We start from the raw sequence: 18,276 nt of genomic DNA, 5'->3' as shown, positions 1-18,276 counted from the left end.
TGAAGAGTCTTCTCCAACACCACAGTAATAAGGCATCAATTCTTCAGCATTCAGCCTTTTTATTCACCTATCACATCCACACATGACTACTGGAAAAACAATAGCTTTGACTAGATGGACCTTTGTCAGCAAAGTAATGTCTCTGCTTTTTAATATACTGTCTGGATTTCTCATTGCTTTTCTTCCAAAGAGCAAGTGTCTTTTAATTTCATGGCTGCAGTCACCATCCACAGTGATTTTGGAGCCCAAGAAAATAAAGTCTGTCACTGTTTCCACTGTTTCCCCATCTATTTGCCATGAAGTGATGGGACCAGATGCCATGATCTTTGTTTGAATGTTGAGTTTTAAGCCAGCTTTTTCACTCTCCTCTTTCACATTCATCAAGAGGCTCTTTAGTTCCTCTTCACTTTCTGCCATGAGGGTGGTGTCATCTGCATATCTAAGGTTATTGATATTTCTCCCAGCAATCTTGATTCTACCTTGTGCTTCATCCAGCCCAGCACTTCCCATGAAGTATTCTGCATATAGGTTAAATAAGCCAGGTGACAATTTATAGCCTTGACATACTCCTTTCCCAATTTTGAACCAGTCTGTTGTTCCGTGTCCAGTTCTAACTACTGCTTTTTGACCTGCATATAGTTTTCTCAGGAGGCAGATAAGGTGGTCTGGTATTCCCATCTCTTTAAGAATTTTCCACAGTTTGTTGTAATCCACAAAGCCAAAGGCTTTAGCATAGTCAGTGAAGCAGAAACAGATGTTTTTTGTGGAATTCTCTAGCTTTTTTTTATGATCCAATGGATGTTGGCCATTTGGTTTCTGTTTTCTCTGCCTTTTCTAAATTCAGATTGTACATCTGGAAGTTCACAGTTCATGTACTGTTGAAGACTGGCTTGTGGGATTTTGAGCATTACTTTTGCTAGCATGTGCTGTGCTGTACTTAGTTGCTAAGTAATGTCTGACTCTTTGTGATCCCATGAACTGTAGCCTGCCAGGCTCCTCTGTCTATGGGGATTCTCCAGGCAAGAATACTGGAGTGGGTTGCCATGCCCTCCTCGAGGGGATCTTCCCAACCGAGGGATCGAACCCAGGTCTCCTGCACTGCAGGCAGATTCTGTACCATCTGAGCCACTATAGAAGCCCAAGAACACTGGAGTGGGTAGCCTATCCCTTCTCCACAGGATCTTCCCAATCTAGGAATCTAACCGGGATCTCCTGCATCACAGGTGGATTCTTTACCAGTTGAGGTACAAGGGAAGCCCTGCTAGCATGTGAAGTGAGTGCAATTGTGCGGTAGTTTGAACATTCTTTGGCACTGCCCTTCTTTGGGATTCGAATAAAAACTGACCTTTTCCAGTCCTGTGGCCAATGCTGAGTTTTCCAAATTTGTTGGCATATTGAGTGCAGCACTTTAACAACATCATCTTTTAGGATTTGAAACAGCTCAACTGGAATTCCATCACCTCCACTAGCTTTGTTTATAGTGATGCTTCCTAAGGCCCACTTGACTTCACACTAGAGGATGTCAGGCTCTAGGTAAGTGATCACACCATCGTGGTTATCCAGGTCATTAAGATCTTTTTTGTATAGTTCTTCTGTGTATTCTTGCCACCTCTTCTTAATATCTTCTGCTTCTGTTAGGTCTATACTGTTTCTGTCCTTTATTGTGCCCATCCTTTCATGAAATGTTCCTTTGGTAGCTCTAATTTTCTTGAGGAAATCTCGAGTCTTTCCTATTCTATTATTTTCCTCTTATTTCTTTGCATTGTTCACTTAAAAAGGCTTTCTTATGTCTCCTTGCTATTCTCTGCAACTCTGCGTTTAGATAGGTATATCTTTCCTTTTCTCGTTTTCTCGTTTGCCTTTCACTTCGTTTATTTCACTTAGCATAACGTTTTCAAGGTTCATTCATGTCGTAACATGTTATCAGAATTCCATTCCTTTTAAACGTTGAATAATATTCCACAGCAAAAAAGTCGGTAAGCCAGGAAGAGGACCCTCACAAGGAACAAAACCTGCCAGCACCTTTATCTTGGACTTTCCAGCTGTAAGAACTGTGAAAAATAAATTTTTGGTGTTTAAGCCACTCAGTCCATCGTATCATGTTATAGCTGACTAAGACACCTATTGACATGGTAGGATTACGTTGACTGATGTAGAATCAGCCTTGAGTACTTGGAATAAATTTCACTTGTTCATGCTGCATAATTCTTTATACATTGCTCTATTTGACAGAAACACCAGCTGAAAGAAGATCAGGCACAGTTGCCTCCTCCTCACCCATCTTGGTTTATATCCTTGGTTTATAACAACTTAAACATGCAACAGCCAACTTTCACTGGAAACAAACCAAGAGGCCTGCTGAGCAGGAATTTTCAGTCTCTAGACAAGTTACTGGCTTCATCTATTTTCTGAAACTGAAGTCATTACAGCTTAAAGAGTAAGAAAAGAGAAAGAAGAACTCTAATAGAGGATCCACCAACAGACCGTCTGCACTGGCATCTGAGCAGAGGCCCAAGTGGGCAACTCAGCAGCTTCAAAAGCCCCTTTGCTCTCCGGCTTCCTCATTTTGCAACGACCCCAGAGCATGGATTAGGTGATGACACTTCGGAAGTCATACGACAGGCTGATTCCTGGTCTGAAAACCAGTGATCCTCCAAAGCATTTTGTTCAGGAAAGATACGGGGAGGATTTACAAATGCTGACACCCGACTGTGCCATGACACTGCAATCTCTCTTCTAGGTGATGAGCATCTATCAAAGACATGGCTTTAGGAGTATTACCAGCACATTAATCTAGGCTGTAAAACAGTCTGCTGTGCAGCTTGAGGCTTCCATTCTCAGTGCAGACAGACCCAGGGCTGGGGGATGCAGATGACCAGCTGTATGAACACCCCAGTGTAGAGTGGGTCTCTGGGCTACCGCACCCACCAAGCTGGCCCAGAGCTGGGAAAGTGGCCCAAGCTTTAACGGCGCTGAACACACTGCAGACACAGCAAGAAGGCAGCAGAACAGCACCACTCCCAAAACTTCCCCAGAGGCTGAGAGAGCGGCCAAGAGAATCGGGCCCCCCCCTGAGCTCCCTTCCAAAGCTGCCTCAATTGCCTCTCCTGAGACGCCTGAGTCAGTGCTGCAGATCTATCCCTGAGTTTCGAGGCTTACTCCTCTCAATTACAGCTCGTCTCCTCTCAGGCCCAGGCAGAGACTTCAGTGTGACCCACGACACCCGTTCTTACCTTGTCCTCTCCTTCCTCCGAAGAGTATCTCCGGGGGACACCCCATACCTTTGCTATAAACACGAGTCCCCAGGCTGCCTGCCTAATTAACACCTGCACCATCAGAAGTTAACACTCACCCAGACTTTCCTGGTGCTGACCCAGTAACTTGCCAGGCGTGTCTCCCAGGCAAGCCATACCATTCACAGCATGCACTTGCCTCCCTACACACTGTACCTCCGGCAGGTAAACTTGTTTCTAGCCTATATTACAGCATTGAGAATACCACTATTTTGTGCAGTTCAACAAATAGCATGGTGGATCCCAGGTGTCTACCACTGACTTGCCCACAGCTCAGTACAGAGCGTTGCCCCACCACTCATGAGGGGCTCCCCTCCTGAGCCTGGGGAGGAAGGCCTGGAGCAGTGAGCGACTCATTTACCTGGGGCTCTAAAACAAACCCAGCCACACCCCATTCCAATTCAATCAGAAACCAGGCATTGGTATTTTTTAAAGATCTCCAGGTGATAACACATGTGGTCAATACTGAGAACTGTTGACCTACCTATGATAACTCCTGTGCCTCTGGAGACCCCAGTGAAGAAACAGTAATTACGGTCAAAATAACTACCATCCCCTGAGCCTGTCTGACATCCTTGTTACACTGTACAAGCACTCTGCATGGATTATCTTGATGGATCTGCACAACAAATCCCCGAGGCAGGGGTTAGGCTGATGCTACAGACAAGAAACAAAGGTTCAAGGAGGCTACTAATTACTTGGCCAGGGTCACATAGATGGTGAATGTGATTCACTGCCTCTACTCTTCGTAAGAAAAAATTGGGAGATTCTTAAACAGTTGACAGAATCACAGAGACAGAGTGTGGAGCTGTGGTTGCAAGCGACCAGGGCAAGGGGTTATGGGGAGGAAGTGTTTAATGGGTACCAAGCTTCCATCTGGGAAGATGAATTTTGGAGACCGACAGGGCTGATGGCTGCACAAAAATGTGAACCACTTAATTCCACTGAATGGAACACTTACACATAGTTAAAGTAGTAAATATTGTATTATGCATATTTTGCTATAATTTTCGGAGAAGGCAATGGCACCCCACTCCAGCACTCTTGCCTGGAAAATCCCATGGATGGAGGAGCCTCGTAGGCTGCAGTCCATGGGGTCGCTGAGGGTAGGACACAACTGAGCGACTTCACTTTCACTTTTCACTTTCATGCACTGGAGAAGGAAATGGCAACCCATTCCAGTGTTCTTGCCTGGAGAATCCCAGGGACGGGGGAGCCTGGTGGGCTGCCATCTACGGGGTCACACAGAGTCAGACACGACTGAAGTGACTTAGCAAGCAGCAGCAGCAGCTATAATTTTTGAAATGAAAATATTTTAAAATTAAAATATAAAATGAATAAAAAAGAGAGAGATGACTAGAAGTCCTGTCTCAGGCACAGCGCTATCCCAGGTCATCTCCTGGTTATCTTCCCTGTCTTTGAGCTATTTCACAACTTTGTAAGTCTTAGAATCCTGAGGACGATGCCAATAAATCATGTTTAGCAGATTCAGTGTATCCCAGCCAATTTTATATCTAATAAGCAAATTTATTTTCGCTTTCCTGAGACCTGCATATTTGTAATTCTTTGCATTCTCTTTTGAACCATTTGCAACATCTTACTGGTTCTCTCACTAATGGATTAGTTAAATAAAATCTGAACATGTGTTCATTTTATAACAGTTGCTCAGAATTACTACCACATGTCAAGTTTCCTTGATTTCTAACAATAAAGTACAAAGGCCTGAGTTTTCCCAGTTGAGATGTTCCTCCCACAGGGCGATGCTTCTAGCTATTGTAGAACAAAAAGCATTTTCTGTTTGACCTGACATGTAAGTGTACACCCATAGAGCCTCCATAGAGTGTGTGGATCCAAGAGAAGGACTGGGCTACATCAGCCCTGCGCAGGCTCCGCCCTCGCTAGGGAGGTGAGAACACACTGGCTCCTGGGTGTGAGACACAGAGTCTCAGGCCGCCTGGGGAGGGAACCCTGGACGCCGGCTGTGAGTGGAGGGTGAGGAAGGGGAGGAGACTGTGGAGACCCCCACTGGTCTCCCATCAGCCATCCCTCACTTTTCTCCCTGACTCCCAGGAGGTTGTTGTTAGACACAAGCCAGAGCAGGTGGAAAAGAGAAAATTCTTTAAACCCCAAGCCAAAGGTGAGAGGTTCAAAAGCCAAATAGAGCCACTGCAGAAAGCTCCCGGCGAGGATGCGATGGAGGCAGGATAAATCCAGAAGGGCCCGGAGGAGAGGGCGGAGGGAGGGCTGGTATAGCACTGGTCACAGCGCACGCAAAGGCCAGCGCTTGCGGGCGCTGAGAGTGGACACCCGCACGAGCTCCATACGAGCAATGCTGCTCCAGCTGTGAGAACGACAGGGCACATATGCCCTTGCCCCATTGGTGCCACTTAGAGAAAGCCGTCCCACAGACAGAACCATGCTGTTCAAGAAGACCTCAGGACAAGGTCAGCCGCTGCAGAGTAATTTCCAAGAACAGACGATTAACATAATGTAAATGCCCGTGGACGGGGGATAGGTGAAGTCAATTACAGTTCACTGAAGAAAGCAAAGGGAGGGACTTCCCTGGTGGTCCAGTGGCTTAGACTCTGGGCTCCCAATGCAGAGTGCCCAGGTTTGATCCCTGGTCAGGGAACTAGATCCCGCATGCCACAACTAAAAGAGGCTGCACGCTGCAATGAAGATCAAAGATACTGCGTGCCACCACTAAGACCTGGCACAGCCAAATAATAAACTAATATTAAAAAAGAAAAAGGGAAGGAGGATATATATAGTATCCTGCCATTTGTCTAGAAACAATTCATGGAGATACACATAAAGATACATCCATCTACACATATCTACATACATCCATCTACACATGAAATACCTCAGGGAAAAAAAATGTAAGAAAGATAACACGGGTTGCCTTCCGAACCGGAGACACTGAGAGGTTCGGAGACAGTGTAGGAGAAAGACTTATCAACATTTCATACCTTCTGATTTAGAGCCACATGGATGCATTTGTTGTGGGTTGTGTCTAATGACAACCTCCCAGGAGTCAGGAAGAAAAGTGAGGGGTGGCTGATGGGACACCAGTGGGGGTCTCCACAGTCTCCTCCCCTTCCTCACCCTCCACTCACAGCCAGCATCCAGGGTTCCCTCCCCAGGCGGCCTGAGACTCTGTGTCTCACGTGGATGTTCAAAATATTTAATTTTTTAGGGAATTCCCTGGAAGTTCAGTAGCTAAGACTTCGATCTTCTATAGCAGGGGGTCAGAGTTCAATCCCTGGTCAGGGAACTAAGACCCCACATGCTGTGCAGCTCAGCCAAAAAATTAAAAAAAAAAAATTTTTCTCTATCTTTTAAAACAGGTTTTTGGAGTCTTCTGGAAGAAGCCTATGACAGACAACACATTCTCTCAAGTGGACACTTTCACCTAACCAAGGACCTTGTAAGCGTCTGCTTCTCCCATTGCCTGCCTCTTGGGGACTGGCAGCTTTTAGGAAAGGACCACAGACCAAAAGGCCCTCATTCCAGTAAGTCCAATATTAAACACACTTCCACAGATTCAAAACCAAAGCAAATGAACAAACAACAAAAAAATCCTTGGTTTTCACTGTTTCGGCTGCGTTTCTCCAGGCTGCGAATGTATATCATCCATCAGCTCAAGCCTTTTCTTGGGACAGGCTGTCGGAAAGTATCTACCAGCCCTGCACATCTTAATTTCTGCAGACATGATCAAGTGTCATGCTTGGGAAAGTTACTAAACTCAAACCATTTGCATCTCTCTTTTTAAAAGTTTAAAGTTTATATTTATTGGAGCGTAGTTGTTCACTAGTAATGGGAGCCCTGATGTGAAACCTCCACAGGAGCCACAAACCTATGAATGTGCCGAGGCCCAGAACAGGCTGCCCGAAGTATGCCTCAGTGCACATTGATTATTTTGAATTAAAGCTACCTGAGAAACGGCCGGTGGGGGAAAATACTGTTAAAAGACATGCTGACCCCTGCTCTTTCCCTCTGCAAGCAGGAAATAAATCTACATGAAGGAATCCTCCCTATAAACCGGGAGGACAAAAAGCATCCTTACCAACAGAGCTAGAGAATTCTAGGCTAAGGACGCTTTAGTATAAGCAAGTTTCTTCATGAGTCTGCTACCCCAAACACAAGCCCCTTTGTTTTGTTACACTTTCACAGACAATTGTTTCTTTGTCTAAAAATGACACATAAACAAACTGCTTTGGTCACTTTGGGGCAGGTGGGTAGGGGTGTCCCATTTCTATGACACCTCTGTGTGTGTGAATTAAGTTATTTTTTTTTTCTCCTGTTACTCTGTCTTGTGTCAATTTAATTATTAGACCAAACTAAAAAATTTAGGGGGGAGGGTATGGGGAAATTTCCCCCTCTCAAACAAATGATATTAAACCCTTTTAAGTTTATTTCCTTACATAATAATGATTATATTTAGAACAACTATTAAAAAAATCAAGGCATAATTAACATTCAATAAAATTCATCCTTTTTAGGTATTCAGTTTGATGTGTTTGGATCAATGTATAGAATCATACAAAATCACTAGTGTAAGCAATTTAGAGAATTTCATTTCCTTCCCAAAATTCCCACTCGCTTTTTTTTCCCCAGTCATCTCTTTCCATCATCCCTGGTCCCTAGCAATCACTCATCTATTTTCTGTTCCTACAGTTTTGATTCTTCAGGGAGAAATAGCAATAACTTCACATATGCAGATGACACCACCCTTATGACAGCAAGTGAAGAGGAACTAAAGAGCCCCTTGATAAAAGTGAAAGAGAAGAGTGAATAAACTAGCTTAAAACTCAACATTCAAAAAAATGAAGATTATGGCATCTAGTTCCATCACTTCATGGCAAATAGATGGGGAAACAACGGAAATGGTGACAGACTTTTATTTTCTTGGGCTCCAAAATCACTGCAGATGATGATTGGAGCCATGAAATTAAAAGACGCTTGCTCCTTGGAAGAAAAGCTATGACCAACTTAGCAGATTTAAAAGCAGAGACATTAAAAAAAAAATAAAAATAAAAGCAGAGACATTACTTTACTGACAAAGATCCATCTACTCAAAGCTATGGTTTTTCCAGTAGTCATGTATGGATGTGAGAGCTGGACCATAAAGAAAGGTGAGAGTTGAAGAATTGATGCCTTATAACTGTGGTGTTGGAGAATACTCTTGAGAGTCCCCTGGACAGCAAGGAGATCAAACCAGTCAATCCTTAAGGAAATCAGCCCTGATTGTTCATTGGAAGGACTGATGCTGAACCCGAAGCTCCAATACTTTGTTCACCTGATGCAAAGAGCCAACTCACTAGAAAAGACCCTGATGCTGGGAAAGATTGAAGGCAAGAGGAGAAGGAGACAACAGAGGATGAGATAGTTGGATGGCATCACAGACTCCATGGACATGAGTTTGAACAAGCTCTGGGAGTTGGTGATGGACAGGGAAGCCTGGTGTGCTACAGTCCATGGGGTCACAAGAGTTGGACACAACTAAGCGACTGAACTGAACTGAAAAAGTCAATGGTTAAATAGCATGTTAGATAAAGATGGTAAAGTCAATGGTTAGATAGCATGTTAGACAGAATTAGATAAACAGCATCACTGACTCAATAGACATGAGTTTGAACAAACTCTGCGAGATAGTGAAGGACGGGGAGCCTGGCATGTTGCAGTCCAGGGGGTCACAAAGAGTTGGATATGACTTATCGACTGAACAACAACAGGAAAGCTATATAAAGGGAATCACATTGCATGCGGCCTTTTGTGTCTGGCTTCAAAATGCACATGGCTTTGAGAGTCATTCATGCTCTTTCCTCTGCTGGTAGCTCAGTCCTTCCTGTTGTTGAATAGCATTCCCCAATATGTTCATCAATTCAGCAGGTTGGATGGGGGGGGGTTTACTTTAAGGAACTGGCTCTTGCCAATTGTAGAGACCTGGCAAGTCATCACTGCACACAGACAGGCAAGACAGAAGCAGAGTTCTCTCTTCATTCAATGCTGGACACCGCACTCCACAGCTATGATCTCATTTAATCCTCATAGCAACCCCCCAAGGTGGGGGTTAGCCTCATTTTTCAGATGAGGACATTGACCAGCCTGTGTCCTCTGCTCAAGACTCTCTGCCTGGTGCTCAGACCCTGACTCTCAGACCATAAGATGCTGGCTGTTGCATCATCAGGACCACCTCATAACAATGACCACATTCAACTCGTGCCACATGCCAAGTGCCGTTCTAAGTCCCTTGTGTATATTAATTCAGTTACTGTTGAAACAACCACATGAGATAGCCTAGGTATTACTTTATCCTCATTTTAATGGTGACGATGTGAATCAGAAAGGGATCGAGATTACAGAGCTAGTAAGTATGCTCACATTTGATCCCAGGCGAGTCTGGCTCCTAGGTCCATGCTCACACCCTCTGCACTACATTTCCTTGGCCAGGAATTTCTGACACTGCTTAAAAACCCTGGCAATGGCTTAAGTGTGGTACTGGGGATGGAGAAAGAGAAGTCCCAATGGCAAAAGTCCCTGCCACATGATGGCCTCTTTCCCTGTGTGCCCTGATGGGGAGAAGCAGCTGGGAGGGGTCCCTGAAGGAACAGCTCAGGTGCTGTCCTAAGTGTGAGCCTCAGCCAGACGGGTTGGTTCCTGCCCAGGCTGGTTGATTTCTCTGCTCAGTCGAGTCCGACCCTCGATGGACTATAGCCCGCCAGGCTCCTCTGTCCATGGAATTCTCCAGGCAAGAATACTGGAGTGGGTTGCCATGCCCTCCTCCAGGGGATCTTCCCAATCTGGGATTGAACACTGGGCTCCTGCATTGCAGGCAGATTTTTTATGTCTGAGCCACCAGGGAAGTAATTTAATTGCTAGAGTATCTTCCTGCTCAATACCCCTCTTTCCTTTTAAGTATCACACAGATAAGGGCACAGGCTTTCTGAGCTGTGAGGATTTCAATGAGGTGCTAAATATACAGCACAGGTCCAGTGCAGGCACAGACACTCAACACATATTTCTAAACTTGATTTCATGTTTCACAAATTACTAAAGTGATATATGCTTGTTTTAATAAGCAGAATAATACAATGGAAACATCTTAAGAAGCAAAGCTAATCCTCTTGTCCACCAGGGAACCAGCATCAACAGAGTCTTGTGTTCCCCCCCAGTTTTCCTCCATGCTCACACAAACACAAACATGTTTCCAGGGAGCAGTGGATTTGTGTTTTAACCAAAATGTATCGGACTATACCTATCACATACTACTTTGATACTTGCCTTTTTCATTTATCAATGGCTGTAACTGGTCAATATAAATGCAACTCTTTCCTAAGTTCTTTGTGCATAAACTTATATGCAAAGGTAATATTTTATATGAATTAGATACACATGGTATTAGGAAGTTTGCAGAGGGTCTCTAGTTCGCTTCGCTTGCTCCCTCACTTTCTTCCTTTCCCTCCGTATTGTGCCCCTCCATGTTGCCACCTGCTGTTTTCTGCCCATCCACTCTGCAGTGAACCCCAGGGAGGTGGGGCCGGGAGGGACAGCACCACAACTAGAGGGCGGCCGGGCTCACCGCAGCTGGAAAACGCCCAAGCAAGGCGGTGAAGACCCAGCACAGCCAAAAAGAAATAAGAATTTTAAAACCCTAGAACACGGTGATGGTTGCACAACTCTGCAAATACATTCAAAATTATTGAATTTCACACTTATAATGGGTAAATTTTTTGGCATGCAAGTTATACTTCAATAAAGCTGTTTTTTAAAGAGCAAAACAAGTCTGTTTAGAAAAGAGAATTTGCAGGGACTTCCCTGGTGGTTCAGTGGCTAAGCCTCTGAGCTCCCGGTTTACGGGTCTGGGTCCCATCCCTGGTCAGGGAACGTGATCCCATGTGCCACAACTAAAGATCCCAAATGCCACAACTAAGACCTGGCACAGCCAAATAAACAAAAAAAATCTTTTTAATTTTTAGAAAAGAAACTGCAGACTATGTGTTAACAGCTTTAATAAGTTACTATTACAATAATTCTGAAAAGTTGGTATTTTTATACCCATTTTACAGATAAGAAAATTGAGGCTCGAAGAAGGTAAGCAACTTGCAGAATTAGCAAACATAGCAAAGTTAAAATGTGTGCACATGTGCCCTAACTACAGAGTTCTTGCACTTTCTCCCATGTGTGACTGCCTGGGGCCTGAAGAGCTGTGGGGTGACCATGCTGGGGCCTGAGCGAAGGTTCACTCTGGATTCCACACAATCTTGTCACCACCTAGCTCAGAGTGCTGCTAGGCCAACGGGAGACCTTTCAGTAGCCAAAGATTTTCTCTCTCTAGACCAGCATTGTGATTGTGACTTATAATAAGAAGAATATATTTGCTCTTAGTCTCCACTCTTGGCTTATAGCTCCTTACAGCTCCTTGAAATTTCCTGAGTAATGAGAGCAATGGGAGCATCTCTTGTTCTTATAGTTGGTCTTCTGTCAGTTCCTGAAATAGCTCCAGGGCCATAAATGTGAAGGGAGTGTTCTATTCATAATAAATCCCTTTGAACCACACCTGAATTTATGTTAACACGATAACTTATGAAAAGCCCTGGGCTTCCCAGGTGGTGCAGTGGTGAAGAATCGGCCTGCCAATGCAGGAGACGCAAGAGACGCAGCTTTGATCCCTGAGTTGGGAAGATCCTCTGGAGTAGGAAATGGCAACCCACTCCAGTATTTTGCCTGGAAAATCCTAGGGACAGAAGAGCTTGGTGACTACAGTCCACAGGGTCACCAAGAGTCAGACACAACTGAGCACTGAGTGATGGAAAGCCCTAAGGATGGGTTGCCAGAGGAACCAACAGTGATTGGAGGTTGGAACTTTCAGTTGCACTTTCCTGACCTTCAGAGATCAAATTGCCAACATCTATTGGATCACTGAAAAAGCAAAAGACTTCCAGAGAAACATCTACTTCTGCTTTATTGACTATGCCAAAGCGTTTGACTGTGTGGATCACAACAAACTGCGGAAAATTCTTCAAGAGATGGGAATACCAGATCACCTTACCTGCCTCCTGAGAAATCCTTATGCTGGTCAAGAAGCAACAGTTAGAACTGGACATGAACAAAAGACTGGTTCAAAATTGGGAAAGAAGCATGTCAAGGCTGTATATTGTCACCCTGCTTATTTAACTTATAAGTACATCATGAGAGTACATCATGAGAAATGCTGGGCTGGATGAAGTACAAGTTGGAATTAAGATTTCCGGGAGAAATATCAATAACCTCAGATACGCAGATGATACCACCCTTATGGCAGAAAGCAAAGAACTAAAGAGCCTCTTGATGAAAGTGAAAGAGTAGAGTGAAAAAGCTGGCTTAAAACTTAGCATTCAGAAAACTAAGATCATGGCATCTGGTCCCATCACTTCATGGCAAACAGATGGGGAAACAATGGAAACAGTGACAGACTTTATTTTCTTGGGCTCCAAAATCACTGCAGATGGTGATTGCAGCCATGAAATTAAAAGACGCTTGCTCCTTGGAAGAAATGCTATGACCAACCTAGACAGCATATTAAAAAGGAGAGACATTACTTTGCCAACAAAGGTCTATCTAGTCAAAGCTATGTTTTTCCAGTATGGATGTGAGAGCTGGATTGTAAAGAAAGCTGAGCACTGAAGAACTGATGATTTTTAACTGTGGTGTTGGAGAAGACTCTTGAGAGTCCCTTGGACTGCAAGGAGATCCAACCAATCCATCCTAAAGGAAATTGGAAGGACTGATGCTGAAGCTGAAACTCCAATACTCTGGCCACCTGATGCAAAGAAGTGACTCATTGGAAAAGACCCTGATGCTGGGAAAGATTGAAGGCAGGAGGAGAAGGGGACAAGAGAGGATAAGATGGTTGGACGGCATCACTGACTCGATGGACATGAATTTGAATAAGCTCCGGGAGTTGGTGATGGACAGGGAAGCCTGGCGTGCTGCAGTCCATGGGGTCGCAAAGAGTCAGACATGACTGAGTGACTGAACTGACCTCCAGGAAGGCGAAGGGGCTGGCAGTGGTCAATCACCAATGCCAATGATTTAGTCAACAACATCTATGTAATGAAGCCTCCATAAAACCTAAAGGACAGAGTTCAGGGAACTCCTGGGTTGGTGGACACACAGAGGTGCTGAAAGGATGGTGCGCTTAAAGGGGGAGGAAGCCCAGCGCCCTCTCCCCACACCTTGCCCTCTGCATCTCTTTCATCTGGTTGTTCCTGGGTTGTATCTTTTTATAAAAATCTGGTAATCTAGTAAGTAAAATGTTTTCCTGATTTCTGTGAGCTGCTTAAGTAAATTAATTCAATCCAAGGAGGGTCATGGAAGCCTCTGATTTCTAGCCAGTCAGTCAGAAGCACAGAAGACAACCTGGCCTTGCAGCTGGTGTCAGGGGCTGGCGTGAGGGGTGGGGTGTTTTGTGGGACTGAGTCCTCAGCCCGTGAGATCTGATGCTCTCTTCAGAGAGACACCATCAGAACTGAGTTAACTGAGTTAACTGCCTGGTGGTGCTGGAAAAAGCACACGTCAGAAGCATGAAATATGGAGATTGCACAAGAGTAACTGAAAATGTGAGCTGGCTAATCTTTGCCACAGGAGGTCAGAGGTTAACAGACATTACTGTTTGAAAGACGAATCTCCGCCTCTCTCCAGAGCTCCCTCTGGGTGATGGTCTGGAGCCGGGGGAGGTGGGGTGGGTGGCGGGGAGGGTTGCTTTGGAGCCATGACGGGGTCCAAGTTGTGGTTCTGCCAATCAGCAGGTGGGGGCCCCTGGGCCTTGAAGTTACAACAATCTTTCTATGCCTCAGTTTCCTCATCCCTAAAGTGGGGGTGCAAAGAGAATCTCTTCTAAGAGGTCCTATACAGTGGTCGGAGCAATACTAAGTTTTGCCATCAGTATTATGTCATCCATGGATTTGCACCTGTCACCTTACAAGGCAGAATTGGCCTGACCTCAGTCGGAGAAGGCAATGGCAGCCCACTCCAGTACTCTTGCCTGGAAAATCCCATGGACAGAGGAGCCTGGTAGGCTGCAGTCCATGGGGTCGCTAAGAGTCGGACACGACTGAGCGACTTCACTTTCACTTTCCACTTTCCTGCATTGGAGAAGGAAATGGCAACCCACTCCAGTGTTCTTGCCTGGAGAATCCCAGGGATGGGGGAGCCTGGTAGGCTGCCGTCTATGGGGTTGCACAGAGTCAGACACGACTGAAGTGACTTAGCAGCAGCAGCAGTTTTGCTACAAAGCTGCCCCTGGTCCTGTGTGTCATCTGTTGATGAGGAGTCAGGAGTGCCCTCCAAAGCTTGCTACACATCTCACTGACCTGAGTGAAATCAGTCCAAAGAGGTTGAGGGTCACCTGGTCCAAGCCCAAGATTGTTCAGACGAGAGCAACAAGGTTCTGCAGGTTGGAGTGGCTGAGCCGTCCACAAATCTCTCCAAGAGGCTTAATGTCATTCCCATGTAAACACTCTACCCAGTCAGTTTTTGTGCCCCAACTTCTCCAGAGAGATGTCTTGTCTATTTGGCTAAAGAAGTGGGAAAAAGCCACTCTGTGATTCTGTGCTGTGTGTGCACAGCCACTGTTGCCCCTGACTCTGCGACCCCACGAACCACTGTGATTTTAAGAGGGCCAAATGCTAATTACAAGTGGCTCCATTTGAAAGACAGCAATGAAAGTATTTTTAATCCTTCTTCTTTCTCCCCAAACCTCCATCACTGGGGGGGAAAAAGCCAGTTCTTTGAAGACTGTGAACCAAACACAACAGTTTTAGGGACCATGGTTAAGACATGGGCTTTTCCCCAGGGAATAGCTAAGTGTTTACTCTCTCGTTACCTTGGTAACTGCTACCTTGGCGCCCTTGTTGATGAGCTGAACCACATTCTCCGTCTGGCCTTTGTACGCAGCTATGAGCAGGCGTTCTGAAAGCGCGGCGACCGCATCCTGCTGGCTCATGAATTAGGAGAGAAAGACGTTTTCGGGGAAGTGGTAGACAAGTTCCTTCGGCTCAACACGACATCACAGGCCCAGGCAGGCACCCTCGGGTAAAGACGCTCTGATCATCGGAAGGTGACTTTGCCACTATGCCATCTTCGGGACCTGGGGGTTACAGAACAAAGCTGCCATCAGCGCCATTCAGCACCTGGGACAGGCCACATCTCTCCGCCCTGGTTTTAGGGGATCTGTTGATCGCTCGCTGCTGGGAAGGGGAACTGAGGGAGACAGGACACTCAGGAAGCACCCTCTGCAGAGCAAACCCTTAACTTGCAAGTGGAAGGCAAAGAGGGTGCTGAACCACCCCACCCTATCCCCCACCCCTCACCCCCCACCGCCTCCTGACCAATAGGGCTAGAACTGCAATGTCTGCTCTGCAGATAACAGAGGGTCTCAGAGACCCGATGAAATCCCCTGAATGTAGCCTGGTTTCCAGGCTCACCCTCTGCAGGAAACTACACTGAAGGTGACCACAAAGGGCCCTCTGGACTGTGCTCTGTGGGTTCACCAAGGCCAACATGCCTATTCCCCTGGCCTGGTTGGGTGCCCATGGACCACAGACCACAGAGACCCTGAGGGCAGGATTATATCCATGGACTTTTCTCCCAGCATTTTCTGCCATTCCATCCTTTTCTCACTGTTCAGAGTGCAAGTTCCTGAGTTCTGGAACAGTTGGAGAGCTGGGAGCAGGCCCGGGCCATCCCCTGGCCAATAACTGCTGCAATGAACAGATGCTACAGCCACTATTGGGGCTTCCCAGGGGGTGCTAGTGGTAAAGAATCTGTTTGCCAATGCAGGAGACATAAGAGATTCAGGTTCGATTCCTGGGCTGGGATGATCCCCTGGAGGACAGTATGGCAACCCACTCCACTATTCTTGCCTGGAGAATCCCATGGACAGAGAAGCCTGGTGGGCTACAGTCCATAGGGTCACAAAGAGTCAGACACAACTGAAGTGACTTAGCATGCACAGTTACTCTAGGGAGGGGTTGTGCCAACACAAACCACCCACAGGTTTGTGCACTCAGAGCACTGATCTGGGGGTAGTACTAGTGGTAAACTGAAACCCATCTTTCCACCAAATGCCAAATGAACAGGATTTTAAACACTGACTCCTCCTGGGAGCCCTGGGCCACTATAAGAGCAAACCAAAACCACTGGTGTTACGCCAAAGGTGAAGGTTTTGGGGGCCAAAGGTGAAGGTTTTGGGGGCCAAAGGTGAAGGTTTTGGGGGCCAAAGGAATGCTTAAGACTCTGTGGCCCATTCCTACCAGGACAGCAGAAAGTATGGGCCTCTTTTTGTCTTCAAATGTACTTATTAAAAATACCAACATGGGCTATGGAAAGAAAATACTGTAGCATATGATCCTACCACACATTTTAATTTTGAAGACCCAGAAGGTACAGACCTTCTTTACAGTGGTTTCCAGGCAAACCCCACGCTCCTCTCACTCTCTAAAGAGTAAGGAATTGGCTCTGATTCTCCTTCACTTTGACATCCAGGTGGGGCCATGTCACCAACCACTCCAGGTGGCTGGGAGAACAACAGGACTGTGGGGACTAAAGACAGTATTTTATTATGTGAAATCATTGGTCAAATGCAACTAGTACAACTTCAGAAAGGTTATTCTTATCCCTGCTCAGCTTACGCTGTGCTGTGCTAAGTCGCTCCAGTCGTGTGTCCAGCTCTTTACAACCCTATGGACTATAGCCTGCCAGGTTCCTCTGTCCATGGGGATCCTCCAGGCAAGAATACTGGAGTGAGTTGCCATGCTCTCCTCCAGGGGATCTTCCTAATCTAAGGATCGAACCTGAATCTCTTATATCTCCTGCATTGGCAAGTAGGTTCTTTACCACAAGCGCCACCCAGGAAGCCCCTGCTCAGTTTGCAAATGACCAAATTTCCATCATCCATCTGTTGTCCAAAGTGTGGGTAAAGAATAGCAAGGAAAGGGAGTTCCCTTGCAGTCTAATGGTCAGGACTCTATGCTTTCTCTTTCAAGGGCTCGGGTTCAATTCCTGGTCTAGGAACTAAGATCCCACAAGCCACGAAGCAAGGCATCAAAAAAAAAAAAAAAAAAAAAAAAAGGCATGAAAAGAGGCAGAAGGAACCCTCACATGCTGTTCTGCTCACCAGGCTCATCAGAAGTGCAACAAACCTGGAGAAGGAACAAACAGGAGACCCCTTCCCTCCGCCAGGGTCAGAAATCTCTGGGATGAACCTGAAATCTTTGTTGAATGAAAAGCCAATGAAAGAATAAAGTTGAGATGAAAAACAGAAATGGAGCTGGAAAAGCCTCTGGAAATTCCCAGGGTCACCCTGAAAGACTGAAGCTTGGGCTTTATGTTTCCCAGAATGTCGCCCTGTCTGGGAGTGCTTTTAGTGGCTTTTGTCAACACAGGATACTGTATGCTGTCTCTCTGTATTCAGGTAAAGCGTGCTATCTTCACACCAATTACATGGAGCTTCTGCTCTGTCTGCCCCAACCCTGCGGAAGCGCTCCAGGACCCAATGGCATGAAAATGAAGAAAATTAGCCCTGGCTTCCTAAATGCTCTTGCTTCCACAACCACATTCTTCTTCATTGACTCACTTGTTATTTCTGTGCACACGACCTACAAGGCCACCCCCACCTTCCCAAACCTTTCCTGTGACGACCATTCGTGAGTCTTGTGTACAATTCCCAGTTCATACAAATATTATCATCATGGCTACAATTTCACCACTTCACTCCGCAGCTAATAACTCCTGTGGATAAATATCTCCTTGCAGGCCATCAGCTGAGGTCACGAGCTGCAGACCAGCAGTGCCGTCCGGTCTCCCCAGCAACGGAAGCACGGGTCAGCGGGCCTGTCTGTGCTAACAGTCGTTCCCTCCCTCTCTTCTGTCCCATGCAATAAATTCTGCCTCGCAGACACTGAGACAAAAGCTGAGGTACACTGATTGCCATGGTTGC

At 45.9% G+C, this 18,276-nt stretch overlaps 1 protein-coding gene across 7 annotated transcripts in view; it reads right to left on the bottom strand.

Moving 5' to 3' along the window:
- The window catches only part of ANKRD6 (ankyrin repeat domain 6), a 185,270-nt gene that overhangs the window by 49,876 nt on the left and 117,118 nt on the right, over window positions 1-18,276 (bottom strand). For all 7 annotated transcript variants that reach the window (XM_006055343.4, XM_044924285.2, XM_045161953.1 and 4 more), the window contains exon 2: window positions 15,163-15,426. In XM_006055343.4, coding sequence (XP_006055405.1) covers window positions 15,163-15,282 — 120 coding nt within the window. In that variant the 5' untranslated portion in view covers window positions 15,283-15,426. The remainder of the gene's footprint in view (window positions 1-15,162; window positions 15,427-18,276) is intronic.

The sequence above is a fragment of the Bubalus bubalis genome, chromosome 10 (assembly GCF_019923935.1).
Source record: "Bubalus bubalis isolate 160015118507 breed Murrah chromosome 10, NDDB_SH_1, whole genome shotgun sequence".
NCBI classification, from domain to species: Eukaryota; Metazoa; Chordata; class Mammalia; order Artiodactyla; family Bovidae; genus Bubalus; species Bubalus bubalis.
Note: the sequence above shows the minus strand (reverse complement) of the source record. Positions and strands in the feature narration are given on the sequence as shown.